This window comes from Canis aureus, chromosome 37 (genome assembly GCF_053574225.1).
Source record: "Canis aureus isolate CA01 chromosome 37, VMU_Caureus_v.1.0, whole genome shotgun sequence".
Taxonomy (NCBI): domain Eukaryota; kingdom Metazoa; phylum Chordata; class Mammalia; order Carnivora; family Canidae; genus Canis; species Canis aureus.
This window is the reverse complement of record NC_135647.1, coordinates 249775-269819: the sequence shown is the minus strand read 5'-3', so window position 1 is coordinate 269819 and position 20045 is coordinate 249775. Positions and strand designations below refer to the sequence as shown.

Here is a 20045-nt window from a genome sequence, read left to right as displayed (position 1 = left end):
TTTTTGCCTTCCTTGGCTTGCACACTGCCCGGTCCTTTGTGTGTTCTGAGCTCTGGGACTTTCCCTGAGGTGTCTGAGCCCCGGGCGACGTAGTGGGAACTGATGGGACGGGCAGGGCGGACTTCCCTGACCACTTCTGTTAACAGGCATCGTCCAGAGTCTCCTCCCCGGTAGCTGCCGGATGCAGCCCTCACCCCTCCCGCCGCGGCTGGTGCAGGCTCCCCAAGCTTTCCCTGCAGAACCTCATGCCTGCAGCACGCACCCGGCCTCACCCGCACCTGCCAACCAGGCCCCTTTGGCCATCTCTGCCCGACAAAAAGGCAGGTGCTCCGTGGACCGCAGCTCGGCCTCTGCTGTCGGTAGCTCTTGCGGGCCACTCGGTAGGGGATTTCACCGCCACGCCCCGCAGCCTCGCTCACGTCAGCATCTCAGAGCCCGCACGTTATTCCTACACCCACGAGGCCCCCAGAGGACTGCGGGAGGCCGAGGAGGGGGAGGGGGATTCCCGGCGGCGCCTAAGGGAGCCCAGCCCTGACCTGGCGCTTGCACCTGCTGGAGCTCCGGGGCCGGTGCTCCAGTCCGGGACCAGGCGCCGCGCGGCGGGGGTCCCGGCGCCCGCACCACGCACCTGGGTAACCGCATCCCATACCCTGCGCCCAGGGGCCTGCGCCCCGCCCCCGCGGCCCTCGGGGACCGCGCTCCCGCCGGGTCTCGGGCCGCGCCTGCGCAACGTCCGCTCCCCGCAGCGTCGCCTTCTCTGCGGGCTGCGGCACCTGCTCACCGTCACGTGACGGGAGAACTAGTCCGGCGGCGCATGCGCCCGGAGACCGTCGGCGCCAGGAAGGGACGGCGACGGCGGAGTGCGTCACACCCGGAAGCGGCGAGCCGGAAGTGGAGCTGGGCAGGTTACCCCGGGGGGAAGCGGAGGCCGAGGAGGAGGGGCCGAGGCGCTGGAGGGTCCTGGCTGCTCCTCCGAATCCGATCCCGATCCCGATCCCGATCCCGATCCCGGTCGTCTTAGAGCTCGGAGGCACCGGGAAGGCCGCTTCCTGCCCCGCCGCCCTCTGCCCTCTCCGCAGCCTCAGCCATGGCCGAGGCAGGAGCCGGGCTGAGTGAGACCGTCACGGAGACCACCGTTACCGTGACAACTGAGCCCGTGAGAAAGGCGGGGGACGGTGGCGCCCGCGGCGGGGACGGGCCGGGGGCGGGGGCGGGGGCGGGGTCAGGGCTGCGGAGGGGGCGGGGGGCGGGGGGGGGCGTGCTGGGGACTCGGAGCTGGCGCGGGAGCCGAGGGGGACCCCGGGGGCAGGGGCCAGCGGTGGTTCCGTTGCAGAAGGCGCACCACAGGCTCAGAGTCGGGGCGGGGGACCCCGGGGCGCCCCCTGGGTCGGGAAGCACCTGACGGACGGCCGCCCGTGAGCGCCCCTCGAGGACACCAGGGCATGATGTGGGAGTCCGAAGAGGTGCAGCTCGGGACCGGAGTGCGCTGGGCTGCACGCCTTGTTGAGGGCCCTGGCAGGACCGGGGCGGGGGCTGGGTGCACGGGTGCGGGCGCAAGCCCGGGAGGGTCCGGGGATCCTCACAGTGAGCCGCAGGTGAAGGTTAGGTCCTGGGCGCTGAGAAAATCCTCCTCGGGCATTAGTCACACCGAGGCCGATGTGGGGAGGAGGATGGAGAGACGGAGAGGGTTGAGCTTTCCCTGGAAGATGTGCGGGGACCCTCCTAGGTTAGTTGTGTTTTCTCTGTCCACGAAGCTGGGATGGACACAGAATATGAAGCGGCAGAATTCCCCAGGGACCCGGAGGTCACACACTTGTGCGCTACCCCACCTGCGCCGGGCCCCTCTGCCACCCTGGGTGGGGCCTGATGGACTGGGGTGGGGGGTGCTGGGAGACATGACCCCCCAGGGAGGGATGAGGAAGGGACGGCCAGAGGGGACCAGATGGCTATGTCTGTCTTTCCCCACCTTCCAGGAGAACCGGAGCCTGACCATCAAACTGCGGAAACGGAAGCCAGAGAAGAAGGTAGAATGGACGAGTGACACTGTGGACAATGAGCACATGGGGCGCCGCTCATCCAAATGTGAGTGCTCACTGCCCTGCTGCCCATCCCCACCCCACTACCCAGCTCTGGGTGGGGGAGCCCAGGTGCCTCCTCTGTGCCCCCACCCCTCTTGGCCTCCCTTCTCACACCTGACCACCCTGAGGCCCCCAGCTGCTAACAGCCTTGTCACAGCCTGGGTGGTTCTCTGGCTTCGGGGACATGGATTAAGGTTATAGGGGAGACATGGAAGTGCCTGGGATTGGCAGGTTTGTGTGCCTGAGCCCCAGGGGCAGCGGGGCTAGAGAAGCTGGACCCTGGAAGGAGAAGGAGCCAGTGCTGACACCCAATAGGAGTACAACTGATTATATGTTAACTGGTGCTCCTTTCCTGGGCTCCTCCCTCCGAATCCAGGTTGCTGTATTTACGAGAAACCTCGGGCCTTTGGCGAGAGCTCCACTGAGAGTGATGAGGAGGAAGAGGAAGGCTGTGGTCATACACACTGTGTTCGGGGCCACCGCAAAGGACAGCGTCGTACAACCCCAGGACCAAGCCCCACCAGCCCTCCGCAGCCTCCTGACCCCTCCCAGCCCCCTCCAGGGCCAATGCAGCACTAAATTCCTCTCTCCCCCACCACTCCTGTGTTTGTCTGGCCCTGACTGTATTCATGTGGCTACCTGGGGACTAAACCCACATGGTTTGATCCCTCTCCAGCCCTTCTCCCTGCTCCTCTGCCTGACGGAGGGAAGATAGGAGGGTCCACAGAGATCCTGGAATTCTAACTTGCTGCTATTCCAGAGCCCAGACTTTTGGGTTCCCCCAGCCCTCGTTTCTCCTTCCAGTATTCATCCTCTGCTCTCCAGGGATTCAGGCGTCACGGTCCTCGTCTCTCCCCTTCGTTCTCACTGCCAAACTACCTGTCCTAGGATCCAATTATCGTGTGTGGCCCCTTGCATTCTTTCCTGGAGTCCCAAACGCTGAAATGGGGTTTTCAGCTGCCCCGGCTTTCACTGCCAGGGTCCCTGTCAGATTGGGGGCAGTGTTCCCCAGCTATGCCTGTTAATCCTGGCTCAGAGTTCTTCCAGTTACATATTTATATCACCCGAAGTCCTCGTCCTTACCTGTGGGATCCAAGGTCTCCCAGGAGACCTGAGGGCTCCCGGCAAGCTCCCGACCCTTCCCCTCTCCTGTCCTCCTCCCTCATGCCCTCCAGAGGAGCTGAGGGAGAGAGGTCTGTGCTTTCTCATCTTTAATGGGAGATGCAAAAGGAAACAGGTATGGCCTCTTCTCACCCTTCTCATAAGATAAAGGATTGCCAACACTTGAAGACTGGTCACTTAGAGCCAACAATCTCCTCCGTCTTCTGGCATCAGAGACCAATCCTACACAGTCCCAGGGCCCTGGGTCCCTGAGAGAGGAAAGAAAATGCAGGGAGCACAGAGAAGGGGCATGTCCCAGACAGTACCCTCATCCTCCTGCCTTCCAAAGCCCAGATGTCCAGCTCTCTGCCCTTCCCACTCCTTACTGGGATCTTGACATTTTCTAGGCCTCTGTGCCATGCACAGTTGCAGAGATGAGTCAAATCCATACCACCACTGAGATCTCATTTATTGCCACAGATGCACAAAATAAATAACCCAACATCACAAAACGTGTTTAATATGGGCCCATTTATACATATGTGGAAAGATGTGAAGCTATATACAAGGATGAGTTTGGGGGTCTGGGCCATTCCAGGTGGAGGAAAGGAGAGGTAGCACCATTTGTTCCTTACTATGAGCATGTGCAGGGGGAGCCCTAACAAGGTCCCAAAGTGGAAAAGACTATGAGCATAGGAAGCAGTCACCATGGAGTAGGGCTGGCCTATCCCCTCCTAGAGGACACAAGCCAGGCCAGAAGCCGGAGCCCTATAGCTGTGGAGGAGGACCAGGCCCATCTGGAGAGGAGGCAAGGTGGGGGCCGGGAGTAAACTGCTGCGGGTACCCATCCTGTCTACCTGGTGGCCAGGGCTGGGGTGCTGGGTAGGGATCAGGTGGGAAGGAGGGAGGGGACAGGTGGATGTGCTCCCGGGAGGAAGGGGGGCTCCCTGGCGCAGGAGGAAGCCTCCCGGTGGTGGTGGTGTGGACTCAGCCTTCGGCTGGCACAATGCGGAGTGTGGCGTGGGCGTGGCGGGTGCAGAGCAGCGGGAAAACGCGCTCCCCCAGGGGGCCCGGCCCCTGGAAGGCGAAGAGTAGGTCTAGGGAGTGGCCGTCATAGAAGGCTACGCGGCCCCGCTCCCAGTCAAGGTCTACGCGGATGCGCCGTGGCACGGGCCCTGCACCACCCAGTGGGGTGGGGTCAGGGGCGGTGAGGGCCCACAGGCGGCCGCCGCGGCCCTCCACAGCCCACACGGCCCCCGCGGGGCACAGCCCCACGCGGCCCTTGCGGCGCACTGACTCCCCGGCCGCGCCCACGGCGTAGCGGCCCTTGGCTTTATCCTCGTCCGCTTCGTCCTCCCCGGAGGAGTCTGGGCCGCAGGCGGCATCCGCGGTCTCCACCTCCCAGCAGTGCCGGCCAGCCCCAAAGCCCTGTGCGCCCAGCACGGCCGGGAGCTGATCAAAGCGCGCAGGACCATCCGGGGGCGTGGGGGTCCCCGGGGGTGCTAGTTGGACGCTGCGTCGGTCCGCGGAGACAAGTAGGCGGCGGTGTGCAGTGCCCGGGTCCAGGGTCAAATCTGCTGCACGAAGAGAGGCGGGAGAGAACAGCTTGAGGGGCTGGCCGAAGGGGTTCCTGGCAGGATGAGCCCGATAACGTGCAGCAGAGGGCCTCAGGGATGCCCCACGACAGCTCCAGAGGCGTGGAGGGCCAGAGTAGGGGAAGACAGGTGGAGGGCAGGGCCCAGTAGCGCTCAGCCAGCACTGATCAGCCACTCCAGTGGACCTGGACTGGGAGAAGGACCTCGTTGGTGGGCAGGGGGCACAGTGTGAGAGCCAAGGAGAGGTTGCCTGTGTGTGGGCTGGGAGAAGAGTGAAGCCGTCCACCTAACCGGAGGAGTAGACTGTACCCTTACTGGGTGCATCTGGGGGTGGGGGTGGGCAACTCCTCAGGAGCTGCAGGGAAGGCCCAGAGCCCTAGAAGCAGAGAGATGCAGAAGCAGCTGACCTCTACGGCTGTTTGTAAGAGTTGCGGGCCGTGGTGGACACTGTTAGAGGTGTTCCCCTCAAACAGATATGCAGCAGTCTCCCAGGGCCTCAGAATGTGAACTCAGCTGGAAAGAGGCTTTACAGAGCTCATTCAGTTAAAGTGAGGCCGTTAGGGCAGGCCCTAGTCTGATAGGACTTGTGTCTTTACAAAAAGAGGAGGTTTGGACCCCGAGACAAATGAGCATGGAGGGGAAGCAACATGAAGACGACACAGGGAGAAGGCACCCCATAGGCCCTGGAGCATCTGCAGCTCCCAGACGCCAGCAGACAGGCCCCATCAGATTTGCCCCCACAGCCCTAACGATCCAATCCCGCCAACACCTGTGTTTCCATCGTCTATGTCCAGAACTGTGGGACTGGGATCATCTGCTGTTGCAGCCCTCAGCAGGTGGTGCTCTGAGGGCTGCCCTAGGACGCCAACACGGACATGAAAGAAGTCCTGAATGTGTTAGAGGGAGAAGAGAGAGCACACCTGAACTAGACTCTCACTCAGCTGGGCCCCGCCTGCCCTCCTTACCTGCCAGTCTGTGGAGCATGTTTTTGACCACTGGATAGTCTTCGGGGAGGTCATCATCTGAGTTAGATGACTTGGGTGTTGGGACATCAAATCTGGACAGATGAGGGAGAAGGTTCAGGAAATCAGGAGACACTGTCCGCCCTGATGCCCACCCACATCTCTGGAGCAGGAAGGGGTGAGTTCCCATCCAGAAGACCTGTCCGTGAATGTGAATGTGGGCAGAGATGTGAGCCCATGGGGAGGGGATGGATGCAGTCACTGGTAGTGGAAAGGAAGGGACAGTAAAATGGAACTCACCTCCTCCACGTCTTCCTTACATCCTGGGATGGGCAGAAGAAAACATGGATGTGAGCCCTGAGCATGGTGCTGGGGGGCTCTCCCCTCTTCCCTTTCCTTGGGGAGCTGGTTCTCAGTGGCTAAGATCCCTGGCATCTCTGGCCTCTTTGTCCCCCTGTGCCTCCTTCCTCTCCATCATTGTCCACTGCCTTTGTTTCCAGCCCATTTCCCAGGGTTCTCCTTCCCCAGCCTTCTCCAGGACTTGTTTCTGCCCTCTTACCTTCCGGAGTTCTCACCTTTCCCTGCTGCCTCCCCCAGCCTCATTCTATCTTTATATACCTTCCTGAGATTGTCCCTCACCCTAGACCAAACACCTGGAGCCCCAGGGCTAAGAGTTGGTATAAAAGCCTTATAACAAAGCTGCTTCCCTTCTTGCCATAAAAGCCCAGTGGCGTTTATTGGGCCCTTTGCTTTGTGTCTGTCTACACTGGCCAAGGAGTTGGACCTGGATGTGTCCTGGGGTGCCATGGGAACAAGAATGGATGCTGCCCGCCCCCCTCCAAATAAATATCAGGCCCCCCTTCCCATCACTGTCTCTCAGGTATGACTGGAGCACACCTGCAGTGGTGAAGGGAGGAGAGGAAAGAGAATTTGCCTAATGATGCCAATTACACCTGGACTAATTAGGTCTGTGTAGACTTCAAAGTGTGGAAGCAAGACTGGAGACTGGCTAGGCTGCTGGGAAGAAGCCAGTGAGAAATCCAGGACGCCTGCGGGTCTGGCAAGGGACTGGCGCTGGTGGGTAGCTGGTGGGTGGCGGGGAGTTGGGGCGGAGAGGGGTGTGGCAAGGGGGGCCAAGGGGAGTGGAGAGGTGCAGAGATGCAGGAAGTGAGGAGTGCGGGGGCGCAGGGTGTGTGGGTCTCCCGGGCCCTGAGAGGGGGAGCCGGAGATCCAGTAACAAGTAGGGCCCAGAGCGGCTGAGGCCAGTGACCGGAGGGACCCCTGGACGCTACGGGGGAAGGAGGGTAGGGTGTGGATCTGCTTTCCCTCCATTCCATATGCACCCCCCACACCCCCCGCCGAGCCTAGGTCTGATTCTAGGCCGTCCTCCTCCTGGCCGCGGCCACCTGGGCTCCCTCCGGGTGTCCATTCCCCGCGCGTCCCCCGCATCTCCCGCGAGCCCTGGCGTTCCCAAGGTCAGCGCAGGGGCTTAGGTGCCGCCCCCTGACCTCGGGGTCAGTGGCACCTCCTTCCCCCGCTCGACCCTTCCCGGCGCCTCCCCCGGGACCTGTGGCCAGCCGCCCGCCACCCCCCCATCCTGCCTCGCCACCCCCTCTCCCCCGTCCTTTGCATTCCTCTGATCCGTTCCTTGCCTAAACTTCCAGAAGAGCCCCGCCGCCGGGAGCCCCCGCGCCTAACCCCCGCGGCGGCAGGTCACCCGCCGGGACCCCGCCTCACCTCTCCGCTCGGGTCCAGGCAGCCCATCGTGGGGATGCGGCCCCCTCGGCGCCTCGCCGCGCGCGCCCCGGGCTCCGCCAGCTTCTCGCGCAGCCCCCGGCTGATGCGCACCTCCACCGCCAGCCGCACGTTGGACCTCAGGCTGCGGCGGGGACACGGCTGGCCGCAGCAGGGGCAGGCGGGGGGTGGCGCGGGGACCCCGGCGGCGGGCGGGGCGCCCCAGCGGCGGGCCAGGCACGCGCGGCAGAAGCTGTGCTCGCACGCCAACAGCACCGGGTCCTCGAAGGGACCCCCGCACAGCGGGCACGTCGCCAGCTGCTCCAGACGCTCCACCAGCCCCGGGCCCAGCTCGGGCGCCTCCATGGGGAACGCGCGCCCGGGCGTCCGGCCTTCCGCGGCCTCCCGCGCCCTGGGCGGCCCTCGCCTGCTGCTCGCCGGCCGGACGGCCCTCGCTGCGCCCGGCGCATTCACTGCCTGACGCCCTCCGGCGCCCTCCCGAGAAAGCCTGTGTCTCCCAGCAGCTCGCTGTCCACCGCCCTCCCGGCCGCATCGGGCTTTATAGGGGGAGGAGGTCCCTGAGGCAGGTAAACATCAGGTCTTGCGCAACCCCTCACCTGCTTCTCTGGCTTCCCTGCTGAGGTTTGAAGGAGGGCGGCAGGTGGGGAATGGGGTGGAGGAGGGAGAGGACTTCTGGGGCCTGGAACCGAGGGGTAGTAGGGAGGGGAAGCTCCTGGGGCACTAGGCCTGGTGTGCGGAGGGCAGCCCCCTGTCCTCCCCTGGGCCTGCCCTGGGCCGGTGGGCAGGGTGCCCTAGCCGCTTGTGGTATGTGTGCCTGCATGGCCAGGGCGTGAGTCATCCCCAGCTGCTGGCACACCTATATCTGGAGGCTCCTGGCTCCTGTCTGCTGTTGTCGGGGTGACACTCCTGTCCATCGCCCTGCCTTACCTATTAAGGGCTGAGGAGCTCGCTCTCTGAGGCTGTGGGCAAGGGGCGGAGCAGGTGTACTCCTGCCTGGCCCAGTGGGGGCACCTCTGGCTGGCTCCCAGAGCCTCTCCTATTACTGTCTTCCCATGTCACTCTTTCTAGTCCTTTCTCTCAGTTTTTCCTGCTGTATGTTCTCATCTCTACTCTCTTTCCTTCTTCTGCCTGTTCCCAAGGGTTATCTCTTTGCAAATCTCTTGGTGAACGGCAGTGCGGAGAGCTGGCATTGCCAAGCTCACACAGCAAGGGAATAAGCAGCAGTGGAGCCCATCCCAGATCTGATCTGAGCCCTTGCTGGGACTCTACCCTACCCGTCTCATTTCAGGTCCTGGAACTCCCTTCTGCTTTCTTTCTCTCCTCATCCCCACTACCTGCACGTCCTTGACACTCAAACTGGACACCCTGATAAATCTACACAAACACGCATGTGTGTGCGTATTATCCTGGGACCAGCTTCCCAGCTTATGCTCACCAAGCAGGAGCCCGCAAACGTGACGGAAACCCAGTACATAAGACAGGCTTTCACGCTGCCATCCATACAGTAATGGTCCCCCAAAGATGTCCACAATTCATTCCTGCAACCTGGGAGTGGGTTACTAAGCTGGCAGATGGGATTCAGGTTGCTAATCAGTTGAGTTTAAAAGACAGAGATTGTTTAGGACAATCCAGATGGGTCCAGTATCAACAGAAGCATCCCTAGAACAGGAGACCAGCAGGCACAGGAGAGGCAGGATGCATCCTGAGCCTGCTGTGGGACTTAGGACTGTGGGAGGGGCAGGGCAGAGGGAAGAGGAGGTGCTGGGTTCCTGGAGGAGCCTCAGGATTGTTGCCCAGTGGTACCCACGTTGAACTCCGGAACCACGGAGGTGCTAGGTGGTGAGTGCTGGGGTTGCAACTTCCTATACAGGTTGCAGATCACCTACGCTGTAGCGGCAAATAGGAAACCACCACACGTGCTTCCCCATTTGCCCATCCCTGATCCTGTGGGACTATCTGCACTACTTTTTTCTCCCTCCTCCCGTTGCCACTGTCTCTGGACATCTGTGCCTCTCCTGGCCTTCCTGTCCATTCTCTGGAGTTCCTTTCCTGTGGATGGCTTCAGTCTCTTGTTCCATTTGAAACCTCAAGTCTGGGTCTCCTGGGATGGCTGGCACAGTCACCTATCCTCTCCAGACCCGGCATGACTGTGTCCATCTGTCATTCGAGGCTCAACCCAAACAGAACATACTTGGGGATCCCTGGATGGCTCAGCGGTTTAGTACCTGCCTTTGGCCCAGGGTGTGATCCTGGAGTCCCAGAATCGAGTCCCACATCAGGCTCCCTGCATGGAGCCTGCTTCTCCTTCTGCCTCTCTCTCTCTCTCCCTCTGTCTGTCTCTCATGAATAAATAAATAAAATCTAAAACAAAACAGAACATACTCAGGAGAGGATATCACTCAGCACCATGTCTGAGGAGTTCTCCACAAGGGCACTGACTGTCTCCTCACCCAGAGTTACTGTCCTCCTGGCAGTGTCACCACCTGAAATGATCTAGCTGTGTTTTGAGCTGCTTCTCTCCAACAAAAGGCAGTTTTACTGGAGCAGAAGGCTGGCCTTCAGGTTGCGGTCCCTGAACTTGGAATGGTGCCTGGCGCATGGCAGGTCTCGGCAAACATACATGCAGTCGTGGAATTGGCTGTCACCACGTGGGTGAAGTGAGAGGGACTTCTGACAGACTCTGCAGAGACCTTCTAGATGCTGGCCATAGTCTTACCCCTATCAGCAGATCTGCTTCCATGGCTGAGGTCAGGTTGTGCCGGGGGTGTTCATGTGGTAGGGCAGGTGGCATTTAGGGGCTCAAGAGCTCATGGTCCCATTGTCACATGCCTTCTGTCAGCAGATGCTGAGGCTTTGCTCTGCCCATGAGGTGTGGTTCCAGTGAGCTCACACCTAGCAGTTCTAGGATACATAGCACGGGGAACAGCCTTCGCAGGTGAATGCGGCCAGGATGTCTCACTTCCTAGGACTCTCTCCCTCTCACCAGAATCCTTGACAACCAGGCTAATCCCTCATTCTATCTGCAGAGAGCTGGATGGGTGGACGTGCCTGTTGGTGTGTGTTGGCTTGGCTTGGCTTGCCGGTGACGGTGACTGCACGTGCCCTTGTTTGTGCCACACTAACACCAGTGCCTCCCATGCAGTCGTGCCCACCCTTCCCAGCTGCTCCAGCCTGTTCCTGTGCACTCATGTGGAATGTGCAGTACCCACACACAAGCCAGGGAGTACTGGGAGGCTCAGCCCATCCACAGTCTGTTTCCTTCTCTTCCTGCCTCTTTCTAGTTTGTTTGTTCCTCAACCGGTCTCTGCCTCCATTTCAGTGACATCCCTGTCCTTTCTGAGAGTCCACCCATCTGCAGGAGCCTTCTAGGAGGAGAGGTCAGTACACAGCAGTGCTTGGAAGACTTTGCCTTGAGGGAGTGTGATGAGGGAGAACATCATGGAATCCACTATGACGGAATTAGGGAGCGTGATAATGCATGAAGGTGCCTCCAGCACCCTGAGACCATCATTACTGAAGGTAGAGGTGCAGTGAGCCAGGAGAGTGGGTGGAGGGTCATGTTGACAGATTGGGGGATGAGTGGGCCTGATGTCAGGAAGGCTCCCTGGAGGAGGAGACATATAAGTGAAGAGCAGGTTGGGTGGAGTGGGAAAGAAATGGAAAAGCTGAAACAAAAATTGTGAAGCCTCTTTGGGGAGAAAACCAGAATTGGGAAAAGAAAGCCCAGGCAGAAGGAAGCATGAATCAAGGAGGCCATGGTTCTTTCTCCGTTCCCACCTGCTGTGCCCCATTCCCAAGGGTTTCTTCAATCCAGGTTGGTTCTCTGAGGACTCATTTTTTCAAGAGGACTGCTGAGTATGGTATGGTTTTAACACAGCTGGCAGGCTGTGTTCGAGTGGGCAGCTTCCTGGGAGCTGCTGCGGGTGGGGACGGTGAGGATTCAGCCAGACTCTCCAAACCACCCTGACGCTCAAGGACATGAGCCTGGTTCTAGGGGCATCACACAGTCACAGCCGTCAGGGCTGAGAGCAGCACCGGGGCTGAAATTCAGATCCACGGCCTCCAGACACTGTGCACTTTCCCTGAAACGTTGGTTACTCTCTTCATTTTTTTCTTAAGATTTTATTTATTCACGAGAGACACACAGAGAGAGGTAGAGACATAGGCACAGGGAGAAGTAGGCTCCATGCAGGGAGCCCAATGTGGGACTCGATCCCAAGACCCAGGGATCATGCCCTGAGCCAAAGGCAGATGCTCAACTACTGAGTCACCCAGGCATCCTTCTTCCTCTCTTCTGAGACTTGACTTTCCATTTTCTGCCCCTCCTGGGAACATCCCTTGTCCCTGTGCCTTGAGTCCCTGCTCCTCTTCTCACTATGCCTGGATGCCTGGGTGCTGGTGGCCTCCCTCTGACTGCTGCCCCCTCAGTGTCACGGATACTTCTCGGTTCACCCTTTCAGCTGCCCTGAAGCCCTCTCTATCCATCATCCTGTCCAGCCTGCTCACTCCCCATCCCTGGCCAGTCCTGTAGGAACACAAGGAGGTGAGTGTTGTTGGCTTGTCCATTCGGCTCCTGGCTCAGCAGTGACGTACTGAGGGCCTCCTATGTGTCAGAGGACAAAGGTGGCCAAGCCAGCCACTGTCCCTTATCCCTCCAGCAAGTTAGATTCTGTTGGGAAAGACTAACCATAAGCAAGTAAACAAATAAATTAACAAGATAATTACAGACATGATAAGTGCTTTGCAGAATATCAAATGGGTGATGTAAGAGGAATTGCCTGGAGGAGGTGTGTACCACTTCTAATAGGGGGTTAGAAAACGCTTCTCGGGGGAGGTGATGTTTGAGCGGAGCCCTGGGTGCCAAGCTGGAGCCAGCAGCGGGAACAGATCTTGCTGAAGAGTACGTGCACCAAGTGTGACGCCGTTGGTGGTTCTTTTTCTTTTTTTTTTTTTTAAGATTTTATTTATTTATTCATGAGAGACACAGAGAGAAAGAGAGGCAGAGACACAGGCAGAGGGAGAAGCAGGCTCCATGCAGGGAGCTCGACATGGGACTTGATCTCGGGTCTCCAGGATCACACCTCAGGCTGCAGGCGGCGCTAAGCCGCTGCACCACCGGGGCCGCCTGCCATTGGTGGTTCTGCTCCCATAGGAGGCAAAGGTGCTAAGAGGGACAAGGCCCTGGGTTCTACTCCACGAGCAGCCATCATGTGGCCAGATCTGTGTGGTCAGAGCCCCACATAGCCCCAGCCACCCTCCTCTTCTTGCATGGTCAACAGCTCACATTCACTCTCTGTGCCTGCTTTCCCATCAGGGGACGAGCCTTCCAGAAAAGTAATTTGTTAACCTGTGCAGCACACCATGTGCAACCATTTGGTTCTGGTCCGGCTCTTACTATGGAGTGTGCAAAACCCCAGATGGGCAGGATGTCACAGGTAAAAGGGACATTTAAAAAAAATATTTTATTTATTTATTCATGAGAGACACACAGAGAGAGGCAGAGACACAGGCAGAGGGAGAAGCAGGCTCCATGCAGGGAGCCCGATGTGGGAACTGATCCCGGAATCCCGGGATCACACCCCAAGCCAAAGGCAGAAGCTCAACCGCTGAGCCACCCAGATGTCTAAAAGGGACATTAACACCAGGTAGCCCTCACACTGCAGGTTAGAAAGCAGAGGTCCCAGGTGACAGGGTATGAGCGGGGCAGCCTTTCTGGTCCTCATCCTCGAGCGCAGCAGAGCAGGTTGCCTCTGTCTCTTCCACACATATTTCCTTACACGGCTGCTCACTGACCACTTCCTGCACATCCAGAGTGAGGGCTTATCCGACAAAGAATGGAAGGAGCAAATACTGAAGTCCAGGCATGCTGATGCCGAGGTATGACACGGACAGCGAGGGAGACACTGAATGACCCCCTGCATCTCCACACTGCGCCGTGAAGCGCAGGGCGGGTGCTAGAGCCGCATCAGCTTGGCCCCGGTGGGGAGTGGACACCACGCTCATTGTCCTTGAAGTAAGGAACTGGGTGATGAGAGAGGTCACCAGGTTCTGGGTTAGTCAGAGCCGATGCTACTCTCTCCTCCTCGGACCCCGTCCTTGTCGGGCTCAGCTAGCTCATGTGCTATAGGAAGTTGGCCTCCCCTCACTTCTGCCTCTCGAATCCCACATACACACATTTAACTGGCAGAACCTGAGCCGAGAAGTTCAGTTTACTTCTCCAAACATAAGGGGAATGAAGTCAACCCGTATGTCTACAGCTGCCAGATAAAATACAGGACATCCAGTTAAACATGAATTTCAGATAAAAAATGAATAGAAATATCTCCCAAATATTGTATAGGGAATACTTGCACTAAAAATGATGCAGGGACATCTGGGTGGCTCAGCAGTTGAGCATCTGCCTTTGGCTCAGGGCCTGATCCTGGAGTCCCGGGATGGAGTCTCATATCCGGCTCCTTGCAGGGAGCCTGCTTCTCCCTCTGCCTGTGTCTCTGCCTCTCTGTGTCTCTCATGAATAAATAAATAAAATCTTTTAAAAAAATAAAAAATAAAAATGATGAGTTATTCTTCTGGGATTCAGATTTAAGTAGATGTCCTGTGTTTTTGTTTGCTGAAATCTGGCAGCCCTACAAAGATCTGGCACAGTGCTCTAGTTGAGATGGGGACACTGAGGAAGGCCTCTCGGGGAGGCAACATTGAGGAGACTTGAGAGATGAATGAAACGTCATCAGGAACAGAGAGGAAGGAAGGGTATCCAGGCCCAGGAAACAGCTTTGCAAAGATGCTGAGGACAGGAACGGTTCAGGGCAATTTAAAGAAAGCTGATGCGGGCGCCTGGGGAGCTAAGTCGGTTAAGTGCTTGCTTTCAGCTCAGGTCATCTCAGGTCAAGCCACACATGGGGCTCCCTGGTCGGCAGGGAGTCTGCCTTTGCCCCTCCTCCTGCTGGTGCTCCTGCTTGCATGTTCTCTCTCTCTCTCTCTCAAATAAATCAATTAAATCTTTTGAAAGCAAGCAAACAAGCCAAGCAAGCCAAGCAGCCAGTGTATGGTGAGCTGGAGGTCAGGGTGGTGCCAGTAGATGAAGACTCAGGCAGAGACCAGGTCATTCAGGGTCTCCAGGTAGAAGCAGTGCAATACGACGAGTTGGAATCAGGGCCCCCAGGGCTTTGAATCCAGTGGTATCCCCAGAGTTTTGTGAGTTGGTCATCCTGAAGAAAGAAACTGCTCCAGGATGACAGAGGACATTAGGTGGGAGCTGATGCAGCTAGAAAGGGGCAGGTGGGCTCAAAGCGTGTTTTGTAGATGGAAGCAATGCCATGGTCACTGGGGGTCCTGGGGGGGGGCATCAAGGATGAGTTCTAGCTCCTGGAAGGGACCAGGTTCCTGTAAAGCTCTTGAGGAGAGCTGGGCCTTGGGATGGGGTCACGAGAGAGGGGGTGAGGACAAAGTGAGACAGCCCCTGTGTGCAAGCACTCCCTCCACAGCACTTACCTGCTGGCTCCTTCTCCCCACCCTCCTCATCTGTACCCCCACCACACTTGCTTTGTTATTCTCTCTTCCAGAGTCAGAGATCAGCCAATGGGGTGCATGGAGTGTAGGAAGCCAGACAGGAGTGTTTTTTTCCTGGTTGTGGGGTCTGCAGTCTCCTAGGACCCGGTAAACCTGCCCTCTCTTCCTGGTCCTGGGGAGGGCTGAGGCAGGGGGGAGGCTGGAGAAGGAGTGGCAGATGGCAAAGCTCCTATCAGCCCAGACCCTTCATTTTACATCTTTGCCTGTTGTGACTGAACTGGTAACAAGCTGCCCAGAACAAAGGAACACACACCTTCAGAAACTGATTTCCAAGGTTTGACTCAACTCCTGTTAGCTTTGTGGCTTTAGACTGGGAACATTTGTACTTATATCAAAGACTTGTTTTCATGATCAAAGGAAATCATTTATCCAACAGATATTTAGGAAGCCCCTACTATGTGCCAGATACTGTGAGAGGGCTGGGGCTCCAAAGAGGATGAAGCTGGGTAGCCCGGGTGGATCAGAGGCTTAGTGCTGCCTTCAACCCAGGGCCTGATCCTGGAGACCCGGGATGGAGTCTCACATCGGGCTCCCTGCATGGAGCCTGCTTCTCCCTCTGCCTGTGTCTCTGCCTCTATCCCCCCTCTCTCTCCCTGTGTCTCTCCTGAATAAATAAAATCTTAAAAAAAAAAAAAAAGCAACAACAAAGAGAATGAAGCAGATGGCCTCATGAGATTTACATTCTAATGGGGAAAACAAAGAAATAAAAATGTGAAATGTATGACAGGTCCCATAAGCCACAGGAAGCTGGAAGGATGGAAGGTGGTGTAGGATAGGTTGGGCAGGGTTAGAATTTCAATAGGCAACACCTGAGCAAAGATGTGAAGAAGGTAAAGGGATTGGCCAGTTGCTTATCTGGAAGAAAAGTGGCGGATCCCTGGGTGGCGCAGCGGTTTGGCGCTTGCCTTTGGCTCAGGGCGCGATCCTGGAGACCCAGGATCGAATCCCACGTCGGGCTCCCGGTGCATGGAGCCTGCTTCTCCCTCTGCCTGTGTCTCTGCCTCTCTCTCTCTGTGTGACTATCATAAATAAATAAAAAAACTTAAAAAAAAAAAAAAGTGGTCCAGATGGAGGGCAAGGCAGAGGCAAAGTCCTGAGGCAGCACAGCTAAAGGGTGCGGTTCAGCATGAAGGCCTGGTGTCTGTGGCTGGAAAGAGGGAGTTCCTGGGAGCAGTAGGACCCTGACTGGGCAGGGGCTGCAGAGTCTCAGGGACTCTGGCTGCAGGGTTGGTGGCCTGGCATGGGATGCAGCAGTAAAAAGAGGCAGCTCCAGGATGTAGGGATGCAGGGATTCAGGGATATAGTCATGTGGGGGTGCAGGGATGTGGGAATGCAGGGATGTGGGATTGCCAGGATGTAAGTTGGAGACCTGGCAGGTGTCTTGCCTGCCGGCCCAGACGTGGGATGTGAGAACAACCGAGGGGCTTCTGGACTGCGGGGCTGATGTGAGGTTAAGCGGTGGCTGTGGGAGCTCAGCTGCTGCTCTCGGCCATGCTCTTGGCAGCCCTGTGGAGGCACCTGACGCTGTAGGCGAGGCAGGGCCCACAGGACCGGGCGAGTTCTGTGGATACGATGGTCGATAGCCTCCAGAGTTCACATTTCAGTCAGCACTCCCACGGAAGAGAACGAGAGGGCACCGCCGCGGCGCGAGGAAACCAGCCGCCCCCCTCCCCCTCCCCTCCCCTCCCCTCCCCCTCCCAGGGCGGCGGACACCAAGGAGTCGGGAGCGGGGACTAGGAGTCAGAGGCGCGGACGCCTGGGGCCGAGCAGGCGAGCCCGGGAGGGACCGAGAGGAGCCCACGGAGCTGGCGGTGAGCTGGACAAGCCCACGTACCCCTGCGTCGGGCTTTCCCTCCCGTCCCTCTTCTTCCCGGGTGACCTGGCGCCCAAACATCCCCGGCGTGCGGCTGGCATCCGGCGGGCGCACAGCCTGCCCATTAGTGCGGGAGCCGCGCCCGCGCCCCGGCGCCCTCCGCCCGCGTGTCTGAGAGAGAAGCTGGCCCGACCCGACCCCGACCCCGACTCCGACTCCGCGGCCGCCGCCCCGAGCTTCCCCCCGCACCCGGCCTGGCCTCGTGCGCCCCGCATCCCGGCGCCGCCCCCGCCCCCTGCGCCCCCCGCGCCCCCCGCGCCCCCCGGCTGGTGTGCCGCAGGACCGCCGGCGGTGGCACGTGAAGTAGAAGAGAGGGATTGTGTTTTTAGGAAGCTGGAGGTTTTTATCCAGCAGACCCGTAGGGGGTAGGCGATGAGCCAAGCTCCGAGGATGCTGAAACGGGAGGGACCGCACTCAGCCGGGCTTCCTACTGGGGGGCGCGTGAGCCCACAGCCCACACTGGCCGGGAGTCCCAGAGCGCGGAGGACCCTCTTCCGGGGGAAGTGACAAGTGTAGTCTTTAGGGAAGGGAAGTATTTCCGCGGTGGAGCAGGCCCGCAGGACAGGGCTTGAGAGGGTATTGAGGGGAGAGCCAGCCCACAGGTGTGGGAGAGCTCCAGGGAGCAGGTGCTCTGCAGGAGGACAGGGTTGTGATCCAGGAGCTGGAGTGAGCGAGAGCAGGGGCCTTCCCCAGTGTCCTGGCGGTTTCCCCGTGATGTTGGAATAGTAGGATTAAAGTGCAGTCAACAAACTTGCCCCGTGCCCGCCGAAGGCAAAGTGCTTTTACAGATGTCACCGAGGTTAATTCTAAGACCCACGTTTAAAAGAAAAAGCAGGTGCAGAAGTATTTTGTGCTATGAGCTGTGATCCATATTAAAGAAACACATGGGCAGGGTTTTGTTAGCGGGAACAAGGGGTGTCTGAAGGCAGCTCAGTGAGCTAGGGATCCCCGGCCTGGTGAGGATGGGGTCCTGACTGGGGCTGGGACTGACACCAACGTGCCATCAACCTTGCTCTCAGGCCAATCCCAGAGAGCTCCTAGTGGGAAGAAACAGTCTGATTAAACTTGTTCCAGGGGTGGTCCCGACTGTGGGGGAAGCCAGTGAGGGCTGGGCCACCGGCTGGGCCATGGGAAAGGAGAGGAGGAGAAAAGGAGTGAGTGGGAAGCACGGCTGATGGGACAGAAACTCAAACAGAAGTAATTTTTCAGGATTTGAATCAGTTATACATGCTCTTAGAAAGTCAAATAATTAGGTTAATGAGAGAAACTAGCAGCTCCACCCCCACCCTCACCACCTTGGGTCCTCCGTGGTTTTGCTTGTGGCTGTGCCTGCAAAGCTGGGAACACCAAGGTTTGTTACTGCATACTCCTGCGATCGTAGGCATCACCTGTTGATTAACTTTTATCAAAAATACAGCTTTTCTTTTTTTAAAATTTTATTTATTTATCCATGAGAGAGAGGCAGTACAGGCAGAGGGAGAAGCAGGCTCCATGCAGGGAGCCCAATGTGCGACTCAATCCCGGGACTCTGGGATCACACCCGAGCCAAAGGCAGACAGACATTCAACCACTGAGCCACTCAGGCATCCCAGCTTTCATTTTTTCACCACCATCTCTTGGTCATAAATAGGCCCCTTCACCCTCCGCACTATACTCATTTTATAGCTATTTCATGAGTGCTTGTGCACACACATTCACGCACATGTATCTCCCTCCATATGTGCACAGCTAGTTGGGTAGATGCAGAGACGTCCTGAGGTACCACGTCAGAGCAGGTTCCCGGGGACTGTGGCTGAGAGAGACTTTAATTCTGCCTGTCTGGTTTAAATTCTTTACAAATGAATGTACGTATTAATTACTTGCCCGGTAAGAAAACAAAAACGCAAAGCTAGTGCACAGGACAATAGTAAAAGATAATTATCCTTACCCACAGTTTACAGGTGCACACACGGGAAGCCCAGAGACTTAAGTAATTTGTTTGCAGTCTTGAAGCCAGGGAAGCGCAACTGGCAGAAACCAGGTTTGAATGGGCTGGAAGAGGCAGGAGGGGTTCTGGGGCAGGAAAGCCCGCCCAGGGGGTGGGGTCAGGAGCCCGGGGCGGAAGCAGCAGGGATGTGGCCTCTGGCTGGGAGTATAGTGCTCGGTGAGCGCCCCCCGAGGCAGTCTCCTGAGCTGCTCTGTGGGTGGAAAGGTCATGGCCCAGTGTCCTCAGGAGCATCCAGGAGAACTCAGGTGCCAGGCATCTGCACTGAGTCACCGGATCCCAGAAACTGATGAGATCATCACCCGAACAGGCAGGGAGCAGAGACAACAAGGCCCTTGGGTCCAGGGAGCCAAACCTGTCTGGTCAGAGGCCACTGTCACAGAACCAACCAAGAATACGTATCTAATAGGTTTTCCTCAGGCCTCAAATGAGTAGGTATGGGAGTCACTGGGAGGCTATGTACCAGGGAGGATGACAGACAAACACAACCTGGCCTGGGCAAGTGGCTGCAGTTTCTGCCCTGGGAGAATGGGGGCGTCTGGGCAGCAGAAGCCGCGAAGAGCTTGCAGTCAAGGCCACCCAGGGCAGCCAGCCCTCTCTAATCAAGACTCAGCTTCCCCAAGCCCTGGGTCACCCACCCCCTCCAGGGTCACCCGCCCCCTCTATATGGGCACCTGACCCCTCTATGTGGGCATCTGCCCCCTCCAGGACCGTGAGAACTGAGCATGAGGCTGGGGGCTGTATGGCTGGGTCAGGGGTCGAACACTTGGGACACTGACATTCTTTTGGAAAGGTTTTACATTGAACAGACAGTCGCCCCAATTCCCCACTGAGAAAGAACAGAAGAGCAGCCTCTGACCTCTGACATTCAGAAGCTGGCCCTACAACCCTGACAAGCCCAAATCCTGTCACCATGCTGGGGAGGAAGACCTTTGTCCGCCCTTCACGGTCCTACCAGCGGATCTTGAACCAAATTGGCGTGAGACAGATTAGCAGGAGAAAATCGAATTTAATAGCATAGGTATGGGGACTCTCTGCGGATATGGAAATTCCAAGGCCAATGAGGCAGCAAAAGAGGGAGGGGAGGGACCCCTGGCAGGAAGGGGAGGGAGATGTTTGCAAAACAAC

At 58.0% G+C, this 20045-nt stretch overlaps 2 protein-coding genes and 1 long non-coding RNA gene across 11 annotated transcripts in view; 2 read left to right on the top strand and 1 right to left on the bottom strand.

Moving 5' to 3' along the window:
- The first annotated feature begins 857 nt into the window (after positions 1-857).
- PPP1R11 (protein phosphatase 1 regulatory inhibitor subunit 11) lies at positions 858-3691 on the top strand. Of its 2 annotated transcripts, XM_077885817.1 has the most exons (4): positions 858-1156; positions 1334-1463; positions 1974-2082; positions 2455-3691. In XM_077885817.1, the coding sequence occupies exons 2-4, from the start codon at positions 1443-1445 to the stop codon at positions 2655-2657; spliced, it is 333 nt and encodes a 110-aa protein (XP_077741943.1). In that variant the 5' UTR covers positions 858-1156; positions 1334-1442; the 3' UTR covers positions 2658-3691. The 2 variants fall into 2 exon arrangements, with proteins under 2 accessions (XP_077741943.1, XP_077741941.1); XM_077885815.1 differs by lacking the exon at positions 1334-1463 and having other exon boundaries at positions 860-1156.
- On the bottom strand, positions 3628-8379 carry RNF39 (ring finger protein 39). 6 transcript variants are annotated; one of them, XM_077885806.1, is made up of 4 exons: positions 7474-8065; positions 6037-6059; positions 5740-5935; positions 3628-4753 (listed from the first exon to the last, which is right to left on the bottom strand). In XM_077885806.1, the coding sequence occupies exons 1-4, from the start codon at positions 8021-8023 to the stop codon at positions 4167-4169; spliced, it is 1356 nt and encodes a 451-aa protein (XP_077741932.1). In that variant the 5' UTR covers positions 8024-8065; the 3' UTR covers positions 3628-4166. The 6 variants fall into 6 exon arrangements, with proteins under 6 accessions (XP_077741932.1, XP_077741931.1, XP_077741935.1 ...); XM_077885805.1 differs by having other exon boundaries at positions 3628-4756; positions 7474-8063; XM_077885809.1 differs by having other exon boundaries at positions 5740-5831; positions 7474-7951.
- LOC144306378 (uncharacterized) overlaps positions 6921-20045 on the top strand; it is a 52133-nt gene continuing 39008 nt past the window's right edge. For all 3 annotated transcript variants that reach the window (XR_013373440.1, XR_013373439.1, XR_013373438.1), the window contains exon 1: positions 6921-8057. This is a non-coding gene — a long non-coding RNA (uncharacterized LOC144306378). The remainder of the gene's footprint in view (positions 8058-20045) is intronic.